Source organism: Ascaphus truei, chromosome 3 (assembly GCF_040206685.1).
Source record: "Ascaphus truei isolate aAscTru1 chromosome 3, aAscTru1.hap1, whole genome shotgun sequence".
In the NCBI taxonomy this organism is placed as follows: Eukaryota; Metazoa; Chordata; class Amphibia; order Anura; family Ascaphidae; genus Ascaphus; species Ascaphus truei.
Window position 1 is genome coordinate 363,410,787 of NC_134485.1, and position 20,568 is coordinate 363,431,354.

At 38.9% G+C, this 20,568-nt stretch overlaps 1 protein-coding gene across 12 annotated transcripts in view; it reads right to left on the bottom strand.

Annotated features, from left to right (window-relative positions):
* Nucleotides 1–20,568, bottom strand: part of NBEA (neurobeachin) — a 714,827-nt gene that overhangs the window by 76,955 nt on the left and 617,304 nt on the right. For all 12 annotated transcript variants that reach the window (XM_075592121.1, XM_075592113.1, XM_075592110.1 and 9 more), the window contains 2 exons: nt 19,807–19,919; nt 1,803–1,943 (listed from right to left, as the gene is read on the bottom strand). In XM_075592121.1, the coding sequence (XP_075448236.1) occupies nt 1,803–1,943; nt 19,807–19,919 (254 nt within the window). The remainder of the gene's footprint in view (nt 1–1,802; nt 1,944–19,806; nt 19,920–20,568) is intronic.

Sequence of the window (20,568 nt, forward strand, 5' to 3'; positions counted from 1 at the left end):
TACAAATGCGTTATTTACATCAGTTATGCATGTATATAACGATTGCAGTACAGTACATGCATCAATAAGTGGGAAAAGGTAGTGCTTCACTTTAAGTACATTTTCGCTTTACATACATGCTCCGGTCCCATTGCGTACGTTAATGCGGGGTATGCCTGTAAAGCAGTCTTCCTGCTACCGGAGACTATTTTAGTTCCACTTGAATGGAGCTGAACTCTTCTCCAACACTGGGAAGATCTCACTAATAATTAGTAAAGTTGCTTCAGTAGGTCATGTTTATTATTATTATTTATTTAAAAAATCATCAACATATTCTGCAGTACATTGGAATATATAATAGCATAACAAACATATCTTGCAACCCTGGGAGTGTCTGCAAACAGCCCATGTAAGTGACATGCTAAATGTTGCTCAAATTGTACCTGAAGTCACCAAAGAAGGTAACCCTGTTTCACCATCGTGGTTGAGTACAACGCCTTTGAAAAGGCACCACAACACAAATATTCAGGAGCCAAAGGTAAGCACTTTTTCTAAGATTAAGTTATCATTCCAATAGCCTTTACCCCTATTTTGTCTGTAGCTCTTTCATCAATGTATCAGACACAAATATCTTTAATACCCACTTTGCAATGTTACTTTAAGTTAAATATTTATAAACTAAATCTACTTTCAACGGTAAAAAAAAAATTCTGGTCACCCAGTAAAGAAAAAATAGAGTATTGTTTGACATGATCACTTCACTATAAGTACGTGTTGCATTAAATTCACCATGTTGCTGATTTCAAAGAATTCTTTCTTCCTGAATTGTTTCAGTTATTTTTTGCACTACCGATTTTTGGCTTACACGTTACCCGTACAATACCACCTGCCTCCCTCCAGCTCTCAGGGACCGTTACTGCCTCTCGACAGAGACTGGTTGAATAATACTGCCAGTGTTGTCGATAGGACCTATCTATGCTCTACTTAACTTTGTTGATCACTTGGTCGGTCATCTCAAATAGGCCAACTACATGTACAACTACTGCCTAGTATTGGTAATGTTCATGGTATTGAGGAAGAAAAAGAAAGAAAGAAAAGAGAGAAGAGGATGGCAGGGGTTATAAAAACAAAGACCATAGAGGCCCGTATTTGCTAAGCAGTCTTCTGCCATGAGACACCTTCCAATGCCAGAAGACACCTTTCAGCACATTGACTAGAATGGGAATAGTAAGGTGTCTTCCAGCACTGCCTTGAGGCAGAGGGTGGCTTAGTGAATGCAGTCTAGAATCTGTAATAAAAGGGTAAATCAGTGAACAGAATAGTGTCAAATACAAGCTTACTGCACACCTGATCATAATGTATGTATAATATTATTTATATAGCACCAAAACCAAAAGTGTATGCAATGGTTTACAAAAATATAATACACAGGTCACAAGGCAATGCAATCAATGTACTTCATGTTTTTCAATAGATCCCATGGTTTCTTTAAAATCTTATGAATCTCCTACATCAGGGGTTCCCAACTCCAGTTCTCAAAAACCACCAAAAGCTCGGGTTTTAAGAATATTCCTGCTTGAGCGTAGGTGGTTCAATCAAAATGACTGAGCCACTTGTGCTGAAGCAGGGATATCCTTAAAACCCGACCTGCAAGGGGTTCTGGAGGACTGGAGTTGAGAACCCGTGTCCTGGATGATAGTAACTTTTTCATTAACAATTACTGATAGCAAAAATAATTATTAAAGAGGGTTGACTTGGTCTTTGTTATTCTTTCACTAAAGAAGGGAAATGAAAGGTTATAAAGTAATAGAGAATATACTTACAATCCGAACTAACCAGCACAGCGTAAATGTGGAGGTGGAGTAATGGGTGTTGTAGTGGTATGGCGGAGTCGGATCATCCTCCCAAGTCTCATAGCGCTCTGCATAAAAGACGGCTCTCTTTGGATTCAGAGCACCAATAGGCTGGAAACAGATATTTGAAAAACATTATAATTCGTGGTTAGATAAAAATGTTGTACACCTAACAGAATCGGACAAAAAACGTTCTTAAGGAGTTAAATAAACTAAACAGTATAATGTGTTGAACATTTTTTTGTTCTGCATAAATGAGCTCCAATCCTGTTATACACCAGAGTTCCTACACATGTAAGTCTGCCAACACCATAATGTGCAACTCTTCTCACTCGGAAACTCGGTGCTCAGAATTTCTCCTACCATTTAAGTGAATAGGAAGAAATATTTGGTATTTGATTTCAGTGATAACATTTTAGAACCTGTGTCAAAAGTAGAATATTTCTAATGCATTAAATTAATTGTACTCCGCTGTCAAGTTAGTGAAATTGAAAGTACAGTATGAGTCATGTACACACCGGCTTTAACTGAACTAAATGTTAAACTAACACAAACAAATGTTACTATATGTATTTGTTTGCAAAATACACTTGATATATTGTAGAAACACATATTGCTGCTTCTTGGTGACTGAAGCAATGTGATTTTTCTCCCTCCCGCCTTCACACAAACCATACAAGTCACAGCAGATGAACACAGTGTTCTGAGTGTCTGTAAAATTGTGTGGACATGTACCATACCGTACATCAGGCTTAGTGCTTGGTCAGTAAGAATGTGAAAAAGAAGGTTCTACAACAAGAATGAGATAACTCATCAATGTTTTAAATTATAAGTGTGTGTATTGTTGATATACGATTAGAGAAATTCTATGAACAGCAAACTGCCATGTGGAAGGCACAGCTGCTTGAAGAAAGAGGTCATTGGGCAACTGCCACCTGCAATGAGCTGTTAGCCACTCATGCATTCAAGGGTTAAAAAAAAAAGCAGAATTAGTAAGGGTGGGGATAGAAGCCTCATACAGGGCTAGTTGCCCCAGGCCTCAAATTCTCACAGCAGCTCGGGTAGAAGGTGTGCCGAGATTGCCTTCAAACCAAATCAATATGTCTGCTGAAGTCCATCACTGTAATAACACACCTAATGAAAAGTGACTTTAGCTCACACAGGATACTTTGTAAAGCACATTTAATGATGAAAACAGTTCATGCAGAACTGCCGATGGTGTTTGGTGACACTAAGCAGCAATACTAAACAGAGAATTAGAAATGTACATTTTGTGAACAAAATTAAGTTCTGATTGAAAAAAAACACTGACTACAACCTCACGTGGGACGTTATGGGAGAGACAATGACAGATTTTCACACAAATGTATGCAGCAGAGCGTAGTTTTGTATGAAGAATGTAATGCAATGGTTATTGAAGAAAACGCACAGCAGAACTATTCCCGCCAACATATGAACAGTAGAATGATTTTTACTTTTAATAAGTTAGATCAAACAGGAAACAATATCATGATCCAAGAACAAACTAAAACGAGTGATCATTTGATTTTAAATATGCATTAAAAATAAATAATTATATATGTTCAGATGTTGGCGGGAATAGTTCTGCTGTGCGTTTTCTTCAATATATATACACACACACACACACACACACACACACACACACACACACACACACACACACACACACACACACACACACACACATTTTAAGTTGCAGGGTTGCAGACCTGTCTAAGACATGTGAATGTGCTCACAAGTGAGATTATATATATATCTATATATCTATATATCTATATATCTATATTTTTAATATCTATCTATATATATATAGATAGATATATAGATATATACACACACATATATATATATATATATATATATATATATACACACACACACACATATACATATATATATATATATATATATATATATATATATATATATATATACACATATATATACAAACAAAAAGACTGCGCCTGTTGGGATCTATAAACACTTGTAAATTTAACATATAGAAATTATTTGAAATTATGATTAACTATATTCTATTTCAATAGCAAAGAGATATCTCTAAAAACATGAAAAATGATGAACAAACATATAAATAAATGTAAATATCCTAAACAAAAAAAATTGCTAGTGTCTATGAAACCATAGATCAAAAAATGGCAGTGATACAAAAATGTTGGAAAAAATCAATGTGGATAAAAAACCATGAATGGATGAATAAAAAATGTATACTCAAATCAAGAATAGCACTCTTTGCAGGATATTGGCAGCCTTCTACGTGGAACCAACGACCTCCCAGTAGATCTATAAAAACAAAAAAAGAGAGCGCCCGATCCTAGTGCAATATGTCAAATAATATAATTTAATATACAAAAGAGAGTCCAACAATTTTAAACTCACAAACAACATGAATAAAAGAGCATTTTATAAGTAATATTCATGCACCAAACACAGGAACTCTGCTGCTCTGCTCACACGCCTCTCCACTGCACACGATCAGGACACGATCAAAACCCCTCTGAGCCACCGTCCAGCAGGAACTCAGGTATCGTGTCACTTCTCCTAGTGTCCTCCAGAAACAATCCGCATGTGCAATGGGTGCCAGACCGGGTAAACCAAAACAGGAACCGTGAGGAGTAAGCTGTCAGCATCAATGTCTTTGAGTCCCAAATGTAGAGGTATGGTGTTTGCTTGCTCTCACTAGAAATTCACCCTACTAGTTTCTTCACATCAAGTGATTTCATCAGGGGATCAATGTTTTGGTTTATCCGGTCTGGCACCCATTGCACATGCGGATTGTTTCTGGAGGACACTAGGAGAAGTGACACGATACCTGAGTTCCTATTGAACGGTGGCTCAGAGGGGTTTTGATCGTGTCCTGATCGTGTGCAGTGGAGAGGCGTGTGAGCATAGCAGCAGAGTTCCTGTGTTTGGTGCATGAATATTACTCATAAAATGCTCTTTTATTCATGTTGTTTGTGAGTTTTAAATTGTTGGACTCTTTTTTGTATATTAAATGATATTATTTTACATATTGCACTAGGATCGGGCGCTCTCTTTGTTTGTTTTTATACACATATATATATATATATACACATACACACACACCATCTTCAGCCCCTTTTGATCCACTGCTGGATGAAGGCCTCCCCAATGATCGTCCAGGTACTGCAGTTGTAAGCATCTCTTCTCCACAATGCTACAAGACATTTTCTGATTTCCTCCTATAATCTTACGTTTGGTATTTGTTTTAGTATTTTAATCTCTCTTGGAATCCAATCGAGTAACATCTTTGTCCAATGAAGGCCATTTCTAATTTCTTCAACCATAGGATGATGTCATAGACTTTTGTTTGGTTTTAAATTCTTTCATTTCTTTTCCTGTCTCTTCAGGTAATACGCAGCATACATCTCTCCATACTTCTTTGTATGCTTTGTAAGATTATGAATTATCTTCGCATTTACTGTATGGTCCAAGTTTCACATCCATACAAGAGCAAAGGCAGAATACACTGGTCGAAAACTTTCCTCTTGAGGCACAGTGGAAGGTTCCCTTGAAATATGGACTTGTTTCTTTCAAATGCTCCCCACCTTATCTTCATTCTCCTACTAATTTCATTCAAAATGTTCCCATCCATTGTTATTTGCCAGTCAAGGTAGACAGTCTTTGACTTCTCGTTCTATTCCTTTTATTTCAATCTTTGTTGACTTGACACATTTGTTGAACATAACTTTGGCCTTGCCGAGATTCATATGGAGGCCCACATTATTACTTGCTTCGGCGAGTTCTCAAATTTGTTGCTGGAGGTCTTTGGGACTTGTGGCAAAAACAACGTCATCTGCAAATCATAGGTGACTCAAATATTCATTGTTGATTTGGATTCCTTTTTCTTCCCAGTCTAATGTCTTGAACAATTCTACAAGTGTTGCAGTGAAAGCTTTGGTGACATGGTGTCTCCCTGTCGCACTCCCTTGCTGAGCCTTATCTTACTTGACTCTTCATGTAAATCTAATTGTTAATGTGGCATTCTCGTAAATGTTTTTTTATAATAGCAAATGTACGCTTCTTCAACATTGTGTCTTCTTAATGCATCTTGGACCGCTGAAGTTTAGACAGAATGAAATGTTTTCTCATAATCTACGAATCCTAAAATGAGTGGTAGATCGCATTCATTACTTCTGGAAATCACTTCTTATACGACTTGGATGTGGTCCGTTGTGTTGTATCCACTGTAACATCCTGCTCACTCTCTAGGCTGTGCAAAGCCCAAAGTCTGTTGTAGCTGGTTAGTGATTATCTTCATAAAAATCTTACAAACAAAATATAACGGCGCCTAGATAAATCTATATCACCTGAGTGATTACCCAATGACAGTCCAGCCCTCACAGTCCAAGTAGTATCCGGAATAGATTTGCTTGGTGTCTCATGACATGTGGGAATAAAAAAGACAAATCATAGTGCAACACTGTATACCAGACTAATAGACAAACAGACACTGACAACACAAAATATAAATAACAGAATAGCTACAAATAAACTGATAACATTTAATGAAAAACTGAATGATGCAATGACACTCAATTCCCTTAAAATATAGGAACACACTGTTAGAAGATCACTTCCGGAGGGTTAAAATTGAAACCCTACTCACGAGAATGTAACAATAAACCAGCATATAGCAGCACCAGCTGCAATAGAATCTCCGTAGTGGATGCAATAGAGTCTCACAGGGCACTTTCAGACCTCATGCGTTGCCTCCACGTGTCCCGCTATTGCGATCACAGGCCCGCTGTGGCCGTCGCAGTTGGATGATGCGTCGCGCATGCGTATTAGTCCGGAATCCCTGTAATGCACTGTGCATATAGCACTGACAGCCAAGTCTCTCCAAAGTGATAGCAACCATGTGGTTTAGGGAGTTACTTGTGAATCCATCTGCACAGCAGCTTATCTAGGATCTTGTCTCGTGCTGCTATATGCTGGTTTATTGTTACATTCTCGTGAGTAGGATTTCAATTTTAACCCTTCGGAAGTGATCTTCTAACAGTGTGTTCCTATATTTTAAGGGAATTGAGTGTCATTGCATCATTCAGTTTTTCATTAAATGTTATCAGTTTATTTGTAGCTATTTTGTTATTTATGTTTTGTGTTGTCAGTGTCTGTTTGTCTATTAGTCTGGTATGACGCAACGTTGACAAAGTGCTGTAGCGCGAAACGCGTCCGAGTGTTCCATCTTTTTTTTTCTTATGTCGCTGGATCAATAAAGGAATTTTTTTTAACCTACCTTAGGTTCGTAGGCCCCCCTTCTTGTTCACCTGTTCTCACAGTGCTCCGCCGCTTTTTCCTCTTTGGATCTATCTACTAGCATCTTCAGTTATACGTTTGCGAATTGTCTTGCACAGCTCTGCATAGTCAATTCTTATTCTTGGATTTTTGGATTGCTTAATTTCTAGTCATCTCTTCATTGATTGTTTTGTCTCATCAGATATTTTCTTATCCTCTTTTGTTAGCAAGTCCTCGTTTTTTCTGCGCTTTCAACTACAATCTTCATACGTTCTTCACATGCATTTTGAGAAAGCCAAAGCAATTTTTAAGTTCTAGTTGAAATTGTCTGCTGTTATTCTGGAAGTTATTGATGTTGATTGATTAAAAAGAAAACAAAAACAGTTTTCTCCTTTCAAACTTCGCATTCAGATGTAATAATAATAATTGTTTGTTCTTGTATAGCGCTGCTAGTTTTATGTTGCGCTTTACAGAGACATTTTGCAGACAGTCCCTGCCCCATGGAGCTTCCAAATCTATGTTTTTGGTGCCTGAGGCACAGGGAGATAAAGTAACTTGCCCAAAGTCACAAGGAGCCGACACTGGGAATTGAACCAGTCTTTACTCACTGAGCCACTCCTTCTCCTTATGTAATCTGCAGTGAACCAATCGGGGATCACTCTTTGTCTCAAAACGGTTAAGGACTGTGGAGTTGGTAGCTGGGATATTGTACGTTTAATTCTTGACTCCATTGGGTCCATTTCCTATTTGGATTCTTCTTCAAGAATGAATTCGTGATGCAGAGGTTTTCACATTCTGCAAATTCTAGCACTCTGTCCCCACGTTCATTCCTGTTACCATAACCATACTTACAACTGATGCTTCATCTTTCAGATGGGCATCAATCTCTGCATTGAAATCTCCCATAACAAATTGGGTGGTAATTTCCTAGGTAGATATGTTTTTCGGTATTTTATGGTGCGTCTTCCACTTCATTGTCTGCTTGACTTGATGTTGGAGCATACACTTGGATTATTTGAAGCCTATATCTCTGTCTAATGAGTGACGATTCTGGCTGCTTCTTTCTGATGAGCTTTCATACTCCACTATGTTGTTTCTCCATCTCTTGCTAACGATACAGCCTACTCCACTGATTGTAACATTTCCTGTACCTCTGTAATATAATATGTGTTTGCTTTTTAGCTCAATGAGGCCATCATTTTTTCGTCTATCTTCACTAAGACCAACAATATCTCATTTAATTTTTTCAAGTTAATATTCGTGTTTTTCACTGGAGAGAGTCCGGCCGTTGTAGGTTGAGAGGTTAAGGTTTGAAGGACCGCTGGTGTTTAACCTCCGGAGATTCTTAGCACACTCCGTCTTCATGTCTTCTTCCCGAACGCTGTCAAGCCCAAGGAAATTCCAGCCTCTGGAGAATGCGTGCCATAGCTTTTTGGTGTGTTCCATATTTGGCGGTTGAGGCCTTACTAGCCTCATATGCATGTTGGCAAGTACCTTTCCCACTTTAGCCGGGGAATAGTGCTCAAGCCTTCATTGTATGGTGAAACCTACAGTATTGTACCCGCACAAGTGCCACTATATATCTTCCTAAACGCCCATTGTCACCTTCCCGCCACTTTGAGGCAGTGAGATAAGTATACAGATACATACACGTGATTATACAGAGGGGCCTAAAACAAAATAAATCCCATAGCAATAAGAGCCGTGGCCTATCTTAATCCCCAACAAAACGTTATTAAACCTTTTTTTAAGGACTATGTGCCAAGCTGCTATTTGCACATTGTTTTCCATCCACCTAAGCCTGTCTCTAAATACGGAAAATATTACTTGTTGTAGCTCGCTAAACAAAATGACCCAACAGAGTTCTTCACATAAGTACTGCAGTTCATGTAGTGGTGTTTGGTGTGTCTAACGGGGCACTTTAGAACAAGTGGAAGGGAGTAGTCCTACTTAGTACTGTTCTTTTTTTTTTTATTGAGGTGAGATTTAAACATGAAGGTAACTAGATGAAAGGACAATTTTATGAAGCTCAATTTACAAATGTAGCCAATTTCAGAAACGATGACATACTGTATTTTAATTAAAAAAAAACTTGAAAATGTCAATAATAAAACAGACTGGTACAGAACTTGCAGACAACTAGATTAATGCCTGAATGCCAACTGCTCTACCTCTCCAAAAGAACTTGCAGATTGAACGATAGGGGAGACAGACAAGAAGGAGTTAGGCTAAGTCCCCGCTAGCGCTGATCGGGCTGAGCGGGCGTCGCTTGCGGAGACTTGCATATATAGATATATGCACACACGCTCAGCTGCGATCGGCGTTTACATAAACAAAAACCTATACTTCCCCGCACGCTCAGCTGGCCCACAATGCCACACCATAGCATAGATTGTATATAATCCAATTTAATAAAGAAGCACTTCACAAGTGCACACTTACAATGTGTAATGTAAAAACAAGCATGTAAGAAATGACAGATGGAGCGAAGACGTCCTCACCGCTCCGTGCTTGATGGAACCCGGAAGCGCCGTGCAGGGGGTATTTCCAGATGGTATTTCGAATCGAGGCGATAGCGGAGCGATATTGAGGTGGACCGACGCAGAGTTTGGAGTGGTGTTTCTTACGGCCGCATCTGGAAATACCCCCTGCCCGGCGCTTCCGGGTTCCATCAAGCACGGAGCGGTGAGGACGTCTTTGCTCCATCTGTCATTTCTTACATGCTTGTTTTTACATTACACATTGTAAGTGCGCACTTGTGAAGTGCTTCTTTATTAAATTGGATTATATACAGTCTATGCTATGGTGTTTCTCCGCCTTCTGTCCTAGCACACCCACATCCATCTTCTGCACCCAGAGGGTCCACTACGCGGAATCTCTGTTTCTGTACACCATTGAGTGTGACATGCTTGATTGGCACACACGTATGTGAGTATAATACCTACAGATTTCTGTCATCATCATTTTCATTACTGTGCTGTATTATTTGCATTTTTCTTTTTGTCTACATATGTGATCCCGCTCCCTCATTCCATTCGCCCAATGTTCCCCAAGGAATAAGAAGACTTTTCCTTACATGAAGGTTGAGTGGGATCACTTTGTATTTGGCACTATCCAAGGTTCACTGTTCACTGGTATTCTTTTTGTGTGTTTACATTCACACCTCGTTCCGTCACTGGGGGTCACTGTTAATCTTGTACTCGTCACTATTAGATCCCTTTCCTGAGTGCCAGTCCTGTTGTTTTGTGTTCTAGAATATGGCCCAGTCGGACAGCTGAAACCATCAAGCTTTTTTGGGAGGTGGAAGGGGGGATGTTACACAGGGTGGAGATTGGTCCAGCTACACTGCTGGTTTCAATGGGATTGGAGGGGGAGGGGAGTTGGTGTTAGAGGTATGACAAATAGGTTTCCTTGAAAAGGTGAGTTTTCAGGGAGTTTTTAAAACATCTGAAAGCTAAGGGAGAGTCTGATAGTGCGTGGTAGGGAATTTCAGAGGGAAGGGGCAGCACAGGAGAAGTCTTGCAGGCATGAGTGAGAGGAGGCAATAAGGGGGAGGTAATAAGGTGGGAGGAAAGGTGGATGTTGTGGGCAGAACGTATGGGGCGTTTAGGTATGTAATTGTGGATGAGGGCCGAGATGTAAGGGGGGCTGTGTCATTGAGACCTTTGGAAGTCATTACTAGGGTTTAAAATGTAATTCTAGAGGCTATGTGGAAGCCAGTTTAGGGATATGCGTAGTGGAGCAGTAGAAGTGGAGAAGCTGTAGTAGCAGCAATTTGGATGGATTGGAGTTGAGAGAGACGAACAAGGGGAATGCCAACTAAGAGAAGGTTGGAGTAATCGAGGCGGGACTTAATGAGTGAGTAGATTAGGATTTCCGTTGCATCATGAGTGAGAAAAGGACGCATCTTGGCGGTAATTCGGAGATGGAGATGGCAGGACATGGTGAGGGACTGAATGTAAGGAAAGGAGGAGAGATCAGAGTCAAAGATGATCATATGTAAACCATTTATATGGATCTCTACTGAATTAGACTTATTCAATGCAGTCTGCACTTTAAAACCCTTTAAGTACAGGGAGACACCAATATAAAATATTTGGAAAGGAGAACTCTCGCCCTATATCTTCTCTCTGTCCCATCTGAGACACGTTGCTCTAACTCAGATCCCTCGTGTGATTGTCACAAATACCTATTTAAGACCCAAATCCACAAAGCTCCATCAATTTACTTAACGGGATGTTAACCAAATCTAATGTTAACCCTAACCATGCATCTTCAAAGGCCAATAACGTACCATTAAGCCATGTTTATTTTATTTGTGTTTACAATAACGACGGTTGATAATAATATGCAAATGAGGAGACACAATAGCAGTTCATATTCACAAAAGTGCGCTACGGTTAACATGGGGACTTCCTGGTATATTAGTTAGGGCATACCTAAATTTGGTGTTACTCACATTTAGACCCTGATATGGGGCTTTTACAGGGTATAAATGGATGGGTGTAAAAATTGCGGTACAAAAAGAAAATATACAAATGGACATTACGTGAACTCTTTATGTGCAACCCAAGAAACTGTATATTGATGTGACACATTTAGAAGTCATACAGTAGCTATTTTTGGAAATGTACAAAATGACTACACGAAGACTACAACCAATACATGAGGTGCATACTTAAAAATTAAATGTACATCTTAATGAAACTTTCCTGTAAGATTAAAAAAAAAAAATCCAAGTCTCATCTCTGACAATCTACCCGAAGCAGCTTTTGCAGAAAGCTTGATAAACTGAGGAAAAGTTCCAAAAGAACACTGCAGACCTAACTGGCTAAAAGTTTCCCGTCATGTGAACATCGATTCATACTCTACTGAACAGATTAAAGGATGTTTGGCAGAATTACATTGGTTTTGCCAGAAGTACTCACACGTCAATATGCTCATTTGCATTATTACAGTAAAAGGCCTCCAGGCTTTATCACTTCCTCTGCCTCCAGCAGCATAGTAATTTGGAACAAAATTGTTATGCTTATCTTCTGCCACTCAAACACCTCAAGTATTAACAAATATAATTTCTTCCGTTCAATGAAAGGGTGTGTGTGATGCCTCATGCACACGTCAATACTAGTAAGAGTTTGAACTATAATGAACCGATCTTTAACAGAGAACATTAGTCAAAGCAAATGAGAAATTCTAATTTACACTTTAATGAGCAGGTACAATGCCGCTCACCAAATGTATGTGCCTTCTCCATTTTTGGGTAACCAAATGGTGCCTCTTGGCCAGTAACGTTTGAAGCAGCAATTACCACTCCCACCTGACCCAAAAACATCAAGTGTTAAAAAAAAAGTTTAACCTTATATAAACCAGGGAGTCCCCCGCTTAAGAACAGCACTCAGGAAGCTCTTCAAAGCTCAAAGGAACCCCCCCACCCCCACCACTATTAGCCAAGGTATTTCAGATTTTACTTTTGCAAAGGCAAAGATGGCTGTGGGGTCACCCAATTGGAAGCTGCAATGTCATCTCATGAGGATGGCATGGCTTTCTACTGACTGCAAGAGTGAGGATGATCCCAGTGGCTATATTGTAGGGAATTTCAAAATGAAATATTTCATGAACTGAAGGGTCTCCGTCACTTGGAGTCTCGTGGTTTCAGCTCCAGGGGACACTTGTTTTAAGCAAGCCTCTGGAAAGAGAGCTTTTCCCCATAATGTACCTGGTCCGCCAATATGGCCACTGACGTGCCAGTGCCCGTGACACATCAGGTACGTCAAAAGGGTACTGAAAAGGTTAAAGGAGCAATCTAATCCTAAACGTTAAATAAAAGGTTTTACATAATTGGAAACGAAGGGTCCACCCGGTTCCGGAGTTGCTTACCGGTAAAAGTATTAGTGCTCCCTCATGGAAAATTCAATATGGCAACCAGTAACGTCCAATAATAAGATGACTGATGACAGATTCCATGAGATTTGGTGACTATATTGATTTTCCCAAGAGGGAGCCCCACACCCATTACCCTCCCTGGTAAGTATCTCGGGAACCTGGGAGCTCAAAATATAGGATCAGAGGGATTGCTGAACTATTGAATTAATTCAATAAGAATGTAGACTATATATTTGGAAAATATATGAACAAGTGAAACATTTTTATCTGTTTAATGACATGATGACAAAGATGTTTTTGACTATCTTGATGCCCAGAAACATATATATATATAGCAACTGTAAATATTACTGTATGCTCATTTGCATGTCTCAGACAGGTCTGCAACCCTGCCTTTCACCATTATCACCCAGCACTTCCACTGCAGCAAGGGATTCTGGGAAATGACATGCAAATGAGCACACAGCCACCTTTTGTCTCAAGCTCACATTACATGCTCATATATATATACAGAGAGAGAGAGAGATAGAGAGAGAGAGAGAGAGAGAGATATAGAGAGAGAGAGAGAGAGAGAGAGAGAGAGAGAGAGAGAGAGAGAGAGAGAGAGAGAGAGAGAGAGAGAGAGAGAAACAAAACAAACAGGCGCACACCTAGTGTATTAACGTATAAAAATATGTATTTTAAGGAACATGAACTCATTCAAATGCCCACTCACAAAGGTAGTATAAAAACAAGCGTGTATGAGATTAGATCTCAATCGCCAACAACGCGGTCCTCTCAGCACACCACGAGATCCCGGCGTTCCCCTGCGTCGCTCCTCCACGTGAACTGGAGGCGGAACCTTCTCCCTTGAGCACCCGGCAAAGATGTTCCTCCGGATACAAGTGATTCAAGAGTCCATACAAGCCAATGTAAATGTGTTCAATCTGAATCGTGGGGAGACTCAGGAGCTCATACACAACCTCTATGGTATCCACTAAGTGAGTGTCAGCCACACAGTTAGACCACGCCCTATGCGTTTCGTCATCAAAATAACTTCATCAGGGGTGAATAAGAATATTATATTATTTAGACTTTAATATTTATTATGTTTAGTTAAAAGTATACAACACGAATTATATATTTACACATCACACACTTAGTCACATATAAACACAATTATTTAATTTTCATGAAACACTTTTTTAGTTTATCACATACAATAATCACTATATAATTATTAATTAGTATATACTTAACAATTAAATTCAAACATATATTGATCATTAATACATAACAATATGTAAGATGGGGGCCTGCCTTTTTTCTGTCCTTGCTTCCATCCATCACTTGCAGTTTATTCTGTACTCCTCTGGCTTCCTTTGAAATCTGTTCCACCTATGTCAATCGCGCATATATGTGAGTATATATATATATATAGAATCATCCCCTGACGAAGCCTAACGGAGAAACGCGTAGGGCGTGGTGTACATTGAACTAAGCAGACTCATTAGAAGAAGCAGACAGCAGCAAGGAGGTGCCGGTGGCCGCCTGTCCCACTATTTGCCTGCAGGGAGAACGGCAGTGCAGAGGATCGAGGCCCTACTCCCACAGTAGACCGGACGAAGTCTCGCGAGAGTGAGTGACGTCACCGCGCCATCACGTGGTACGGAACGTCCCCTGGAGCCGCGGGTAACCACAGGAAGAGAGAGGACTCTTCGTGGGAAGATAACACAACGCACGGAGTGCCACTGTGGACTGCACCTATAAGAAAGTACCGTGAGTACTATATATACATTAGGAGCGGCGGAATAGACCTATTAGGTTGTGAAAAACTGAGTAATACACTCATTCAGAGACTGTGTGGAGCAGTAGAGACACCTAATGTGTTTGCTGCATTTAAAACAGGAGTATTTCACTTGTGGTCAATAACCCATATACCAAGGACTGCTGAAGAAATCTGCTAAGGGCTAAATACCCTATTTCTATTGAGTGTGAGAAGCTCAGAATTCTCAAAAGTTTTATGTTATCTCACAGAATGTGAGTGTTTTACCTATCAAATTTTTTATTAAGAATTTTAATAAATTGTGTTATACTATTTGCACTTTACCTCTCTTCCTGCATGGTAATCTGTGCTGGAGATCATTACTGCTGTGGACGCCCAGCTGTTCCAGATCCATCGCATAATTGTTCCAGATCCCAGAGTGGATGCAAGGCTTGACTTTATCATTTATACTGTAAGTGCATATAATACCTTCTGGCGGTTTATTGAGTCTGAACATACTACCCTATGTTTTCTCTGTCTTTTCTTGTCTCCTTTTGCGCCTAGGTCATTTCTTGTGCACATTTCGTTACCAGCCCGTGGAGCGGTAGACCTTTTGGCTGCATATAGAGTCAGGGATAGTTAGACTGTAAGGGTATATACCCTCCATGATATGTGGTAAATATTCCATTTTTTAATTTCAGTGTGGTTGCGCTTATTGTATTTCTGTTTTTTATATATATATATATATATACATATATATATATATATACATATATATATATATATATACATATATATATATATTTATTTGTTATATTAATCACCAAGTTAGCAACCAGAATTCAACTGGTATTTTCTAGTCAAATTAGTAATCTGACTGACATCCATCCATAAATAAAATAAAATTCAGAAACATCCTTAAGTGTGCACTATTTGGGAATATAATATTCCATGTTTTTTTCTAGCCCTTTGAATGTCTAATGTTTTTCTAGTCTTTTGAATGCCTGGTGTTTCTCTATGTGTGTGGGGAGTTGTTCTTATAGTTCAGGCTTGGTATACACATGGAGAAATACTATTTGTGCTCATATGTGAACTGCATGCATTAATTTACATATTATATGGTTTTGATAATTTAGTCATTTATACATATTGCTATTTTTAACTTTGTTGTTTATTTTTATATTCATTTCTATTTACTTTGCAATTTGCTATGAGCTGAAAAGATTGCATTGATTTATAGCTGGTTTCATGCTGGGTCCTCATCAAATTAAAGCTGATTGTTACACATGTGCATAATCAATTAATGTAAAAAAAAAAAACCTTTCTCTCCCCTATATATACTGAAAGGGTAAACCTATTGGGCACCCCCTGATGAAGTCATTTTGATGACGAAACGCATAGGGCGTGGTCTAACTGTGTGGCTGACACTCAGTGGATACCATAGAGGTTGTGTGTGAGCTCCTGAGTTTCCCCACGATTCAGATTGAACGCATTTACATAAGCTTGTATGGACTCTTGAATCACTTGTATCCGGAGGAACATCTTTGCCGGGTGCTCAAGGGAGAAGGTTCTGCCTCCGGTTCACGTGGAGGAGCGACGCAGGGGAACGCCGGGATCTCGTGGTGTGCTGAGAGGGCCGCGTTGTTGGCGACTGAGATCTAATCTCATACACGCTTGTTTTTATACTACCTTTGTGAGTGGGCATTTGAATGAGTTTATGTTCCTTAAAATACATATTTTTATACGTTAATACACTAGGTGTGCGCCTGTTTGTTATCTTTTCTCTACAGATTTTTGTCAGGGATTGGTGATCCCTTATTCGGGCTGCAGACGCCTCGGTGGATTAAATTTTGGAACTGGACTGTACTCCTCTATTGGTCTTTTAAAGATACATTTTTTAATTCTACACTTGTTCTAATTTTTTTATGTTTATTTTTATTAAATATATGAGTTATAATTTTTAGATGATTTAATATATGTATTATAGGGACTAGAGGTTATATTCACACATGTTATCTTGTATTAACCCTTTATTGCCCTGATGGGTATATAATCAATTAGCCTATAGTTAGTTAGGTCTCTATGTTTATATCAGCTTTATATTCAGGGTATTTAACAGGCGCTACTTCATAGGTTCTTTTTTGTTTTATATATATATATATATATATATATATATATAAAAGAAAAATTTCAGTAGCGCCACTCGTGAAACAAAGTGACAAATAAAACGTGCAAATATTGTGTATAATAGTAATGAAATTAAATGTAATTAACAATCTAACAATAAGAAAAAACCACGAACGTGAAAAAAAGTGTTAAAAATGTGAAAAAATGAAGAAAAACCGTGCCAATAATTATTAATAACATATATCAAACAGGGAAAAAAAGGGGGGAAACAAAAAATGGAAGAAAGTCCAACCCTAGGTACAAGTCCAATAGAAGTTCAGGAAAATTAGAATTGATGATCAGGGATCCACGGCTGCTCTCAGAAGGAATAACCAATTCCAGCAGGAAAACTATAGCAAGAGAAGAACAGAGAGCGCACGTCCCATATTGTAAAACAGTACATTTAATCAATAAAAAGAATGGACAAGGGGATTAAGAACACTTACAAAAGTGCAAGATATAAAAGCAATTTGTGATATAATCACCACCAACAAGGCCACACCGTCCTGGAACACATCAGCTATTGGATAGTCCCTCCGGTTCACCTCCAGCAATAGTCAGATGATCGCAAATAGTGTCTCTTTGCCTCAATGCTGTTTGGAGTTTTTTCAGCCTCAGATCAGCTCCATGCGATCTCCGGCCGTAAAGCGCACTCTGCGTGATGACGTAATGTCGTAATTGCGTGCCCTGACGCGTTTCGTCACGACGATAAAGTCACTGTCGTGACGAAACGCGTCAGGGCACGCAATTACGACATTACGTCATCACGCAGAGTGCGCTTTACGGCCGGAGATCGCATGGAGCTGATCTGAGGCTGAAAAAACTCCAAACAGCATTGAGGCAAAGAGACACTATTTGCGATCATCTGACTATTGCTGGAGGTGAACCGGAGGGACTATCCAATAGCTGATGTGTTCCAGGACGGTGTGGCCTTGTTGGTGGTGATTATATCACAAATTGCTTTTATATCTTGCACTTTTGTAAGTGTTCTTAATCCCCTTGTCCATTCTTTTTATTGATTAAATGTACTGTTTTACACTATGGGACGTGCGCGCTCTCTCTCTCTCTCTCTCTCTCTCTCTCTCTCTCTCTCTCTCTATATATATATATATATACAGGCAGTCCTCGTTTTACAACGAATAGCTTATCCAACGCTATGCAATGCATACCTATGTTCCTTTTTACAACGCCAAAACGGCTTATCCAACGCTCTTACGACGCTTTGCAAAGTTGTTTATGTGTACATAATATTATATATTATACTATATAATATATTATGTTTTTATATTATATATTATGTTATATTATATATATAATACGGTATATGCACTATATGATTTATGTGTGTGCTGCATATCTTATTGCCTGCGTAAAATATTTGGTGTATTTTAGCATTAAAAATGCCTTCAGGAACGGAACCTTTAATTTAAACAGTGTTCCTATGGGAAAACGTGTTTCGCTTTACAACGTTTCGCTATCCAACGCCATTTTGCGTAACGCATTGTGTCGGATAACCGAGGACTGCCTGTACACACACACGTATATACAGCTCAACCCCGTTATAGCGCAATCCGCTATAACACGGTATGAGCGTGGACCACAAATAGTAAAAAAAAAAAAAAAAAAGCAAACACTACATTCGAACAGAATAACCTCATCCCAACGTTCAAGCATGGTGGTGGTAATGTGATGGTTTGGTTCTGCTTTGCTGCCTCTGGACCTGGACGGCATGCCATCATTCACACAACCATGAATTCTGCATTGTATCAGGAGATTCTAGTAGAGAATGTCAGGCCATCCGACCGTGAGCTGAAGCGAAAGTGGGTCATACAGCAAGACAATGTTCCTAAACATACGAGCAGATCTACAAAAGAATGGCTGCAGAAGAAGAAATTCCACGTTTTTGAACGGCCTAGTCAAAGTCCGGACCTAAACCCCATCTAAATGCTTTGGCAGGACCAGAAGTGAGCTGTCCATGCAAGGAAGCCCTCAAATGTCACTGAGTTGAAGCAGTTCTGTAAGGAGGAATGGGCCAAAATTCCTCAAAACCGATGTGAGAGACTGCCCAGCAGTTACAGGAAACGCTTATTTGAAGTCAGTGTGTCTCAAGGGGGTGCCACCAGGTTCTGAATCAAAAGGTTCACATACTTTTTCACACATGGATATTGAATGTTGAATAATTTATGGATAAATAAATGTTGAAAAAGTATCATCCTGTTTTTGTGTAATTTGTTTTATCAGGTTATCTTTATCTATTATTAGGACTTAGATTAAGTTCTAATAACATTTTAGGTGTGAAATTTGTGAATATATTAAGGGGTTCACAAACATTTTCTCTCCACTATGTATGTATGTATGTATGTATGTATGTATGTATGTATGTATGTATGTATGTATGTATGTATGTATACACACATAACCCCTCACAGCCAAAGGGGAAAAAATGACACTTTAACAAGGCATTTTATGCTACACATCGATTATTGATTATTACCTTCTTTTTAATCCCCTATGATACTATCTTGAAGTTTTATTTGTTTGTATGGAGTAGAAACAAATGGCTGGTGATAATAAGTAGGTTACTGCCTCCAGATTTCAAAATGTCATTAAGTTGTCATGTATGTCACAGTGAATGTTTCAAAACCCTTTACCGTAATTCTAGTGAAAATAAAAATGTTTGCAACATAATCATCCCCATAACTCACTTCTATATGCTATTTCATTATAAACATCACTACGTCACATCCTATAAATAGAAGACAAATGATAATACATGCAGATACTAAAGTGCGTGATATGATTTATGTATATTTGAGAGAGGTTTATTTATTGAGGCACACATTCAACAAAGCGTATTTATCAATATTGTATGTTAACAATTACCTTAGAAAGATCCCTGAAGTTGCCTGGTAAAGTTAGATCCAGCTCCTCAGATTCATAATTTGTTAACACCCAAGGAAACACAGGATACTGATTTAAGTCATTGTAGGTTCGCCCTGAGGGGGGGAAAAAATGAATACAATAGTTATAAATTCAAGAACACGACTTTATTGCTGATTAACAATCTCCTCAGAGGGCGTGTGTGTATGTGGAAACACCTAACAAACCTAAATGGTTGTTCTCCACTGTCACAAATGTGTCTATTATAATTTTGAAAGCCCCCGATTCTGTATTAATGCTTAACATTTTGGAGACTGTTTTAGGCAAAAACGTCAGCTGCAACGCCTGGCTATTGATTCAGCCATACATTGCTTGGGGAACACATTTGTATTTCATAAGAAATGTTGAAAAAACAGCAATAGGGGCTGCTGCCAATAGCACCTCAATGTAAGAGAAGATTGCCCACCTTGTCAAGAGCCTAAAAATAAATCAACTTTGCTACTGGTATAATTAAGGCATCAATAAAGTAAAATGTTATTCTAAATTAGACGCATGCATGTACTAAGCCACAATATCGTTTTGGTGTTTGTGATTGGCAAAATGGTGAAGTAGGTTGTTGGTAGCCATTCTTCACCACTGTAGGGACTGAGTCAGAGGGTTCAATGGGTATAGGGGGACACAACATGAAACTCACTCTCTCAAGGGTCAATTATTCAGTTATGAAGCAAAAATATGTAAGCCGCATACTCCATGATTTTCTATCAT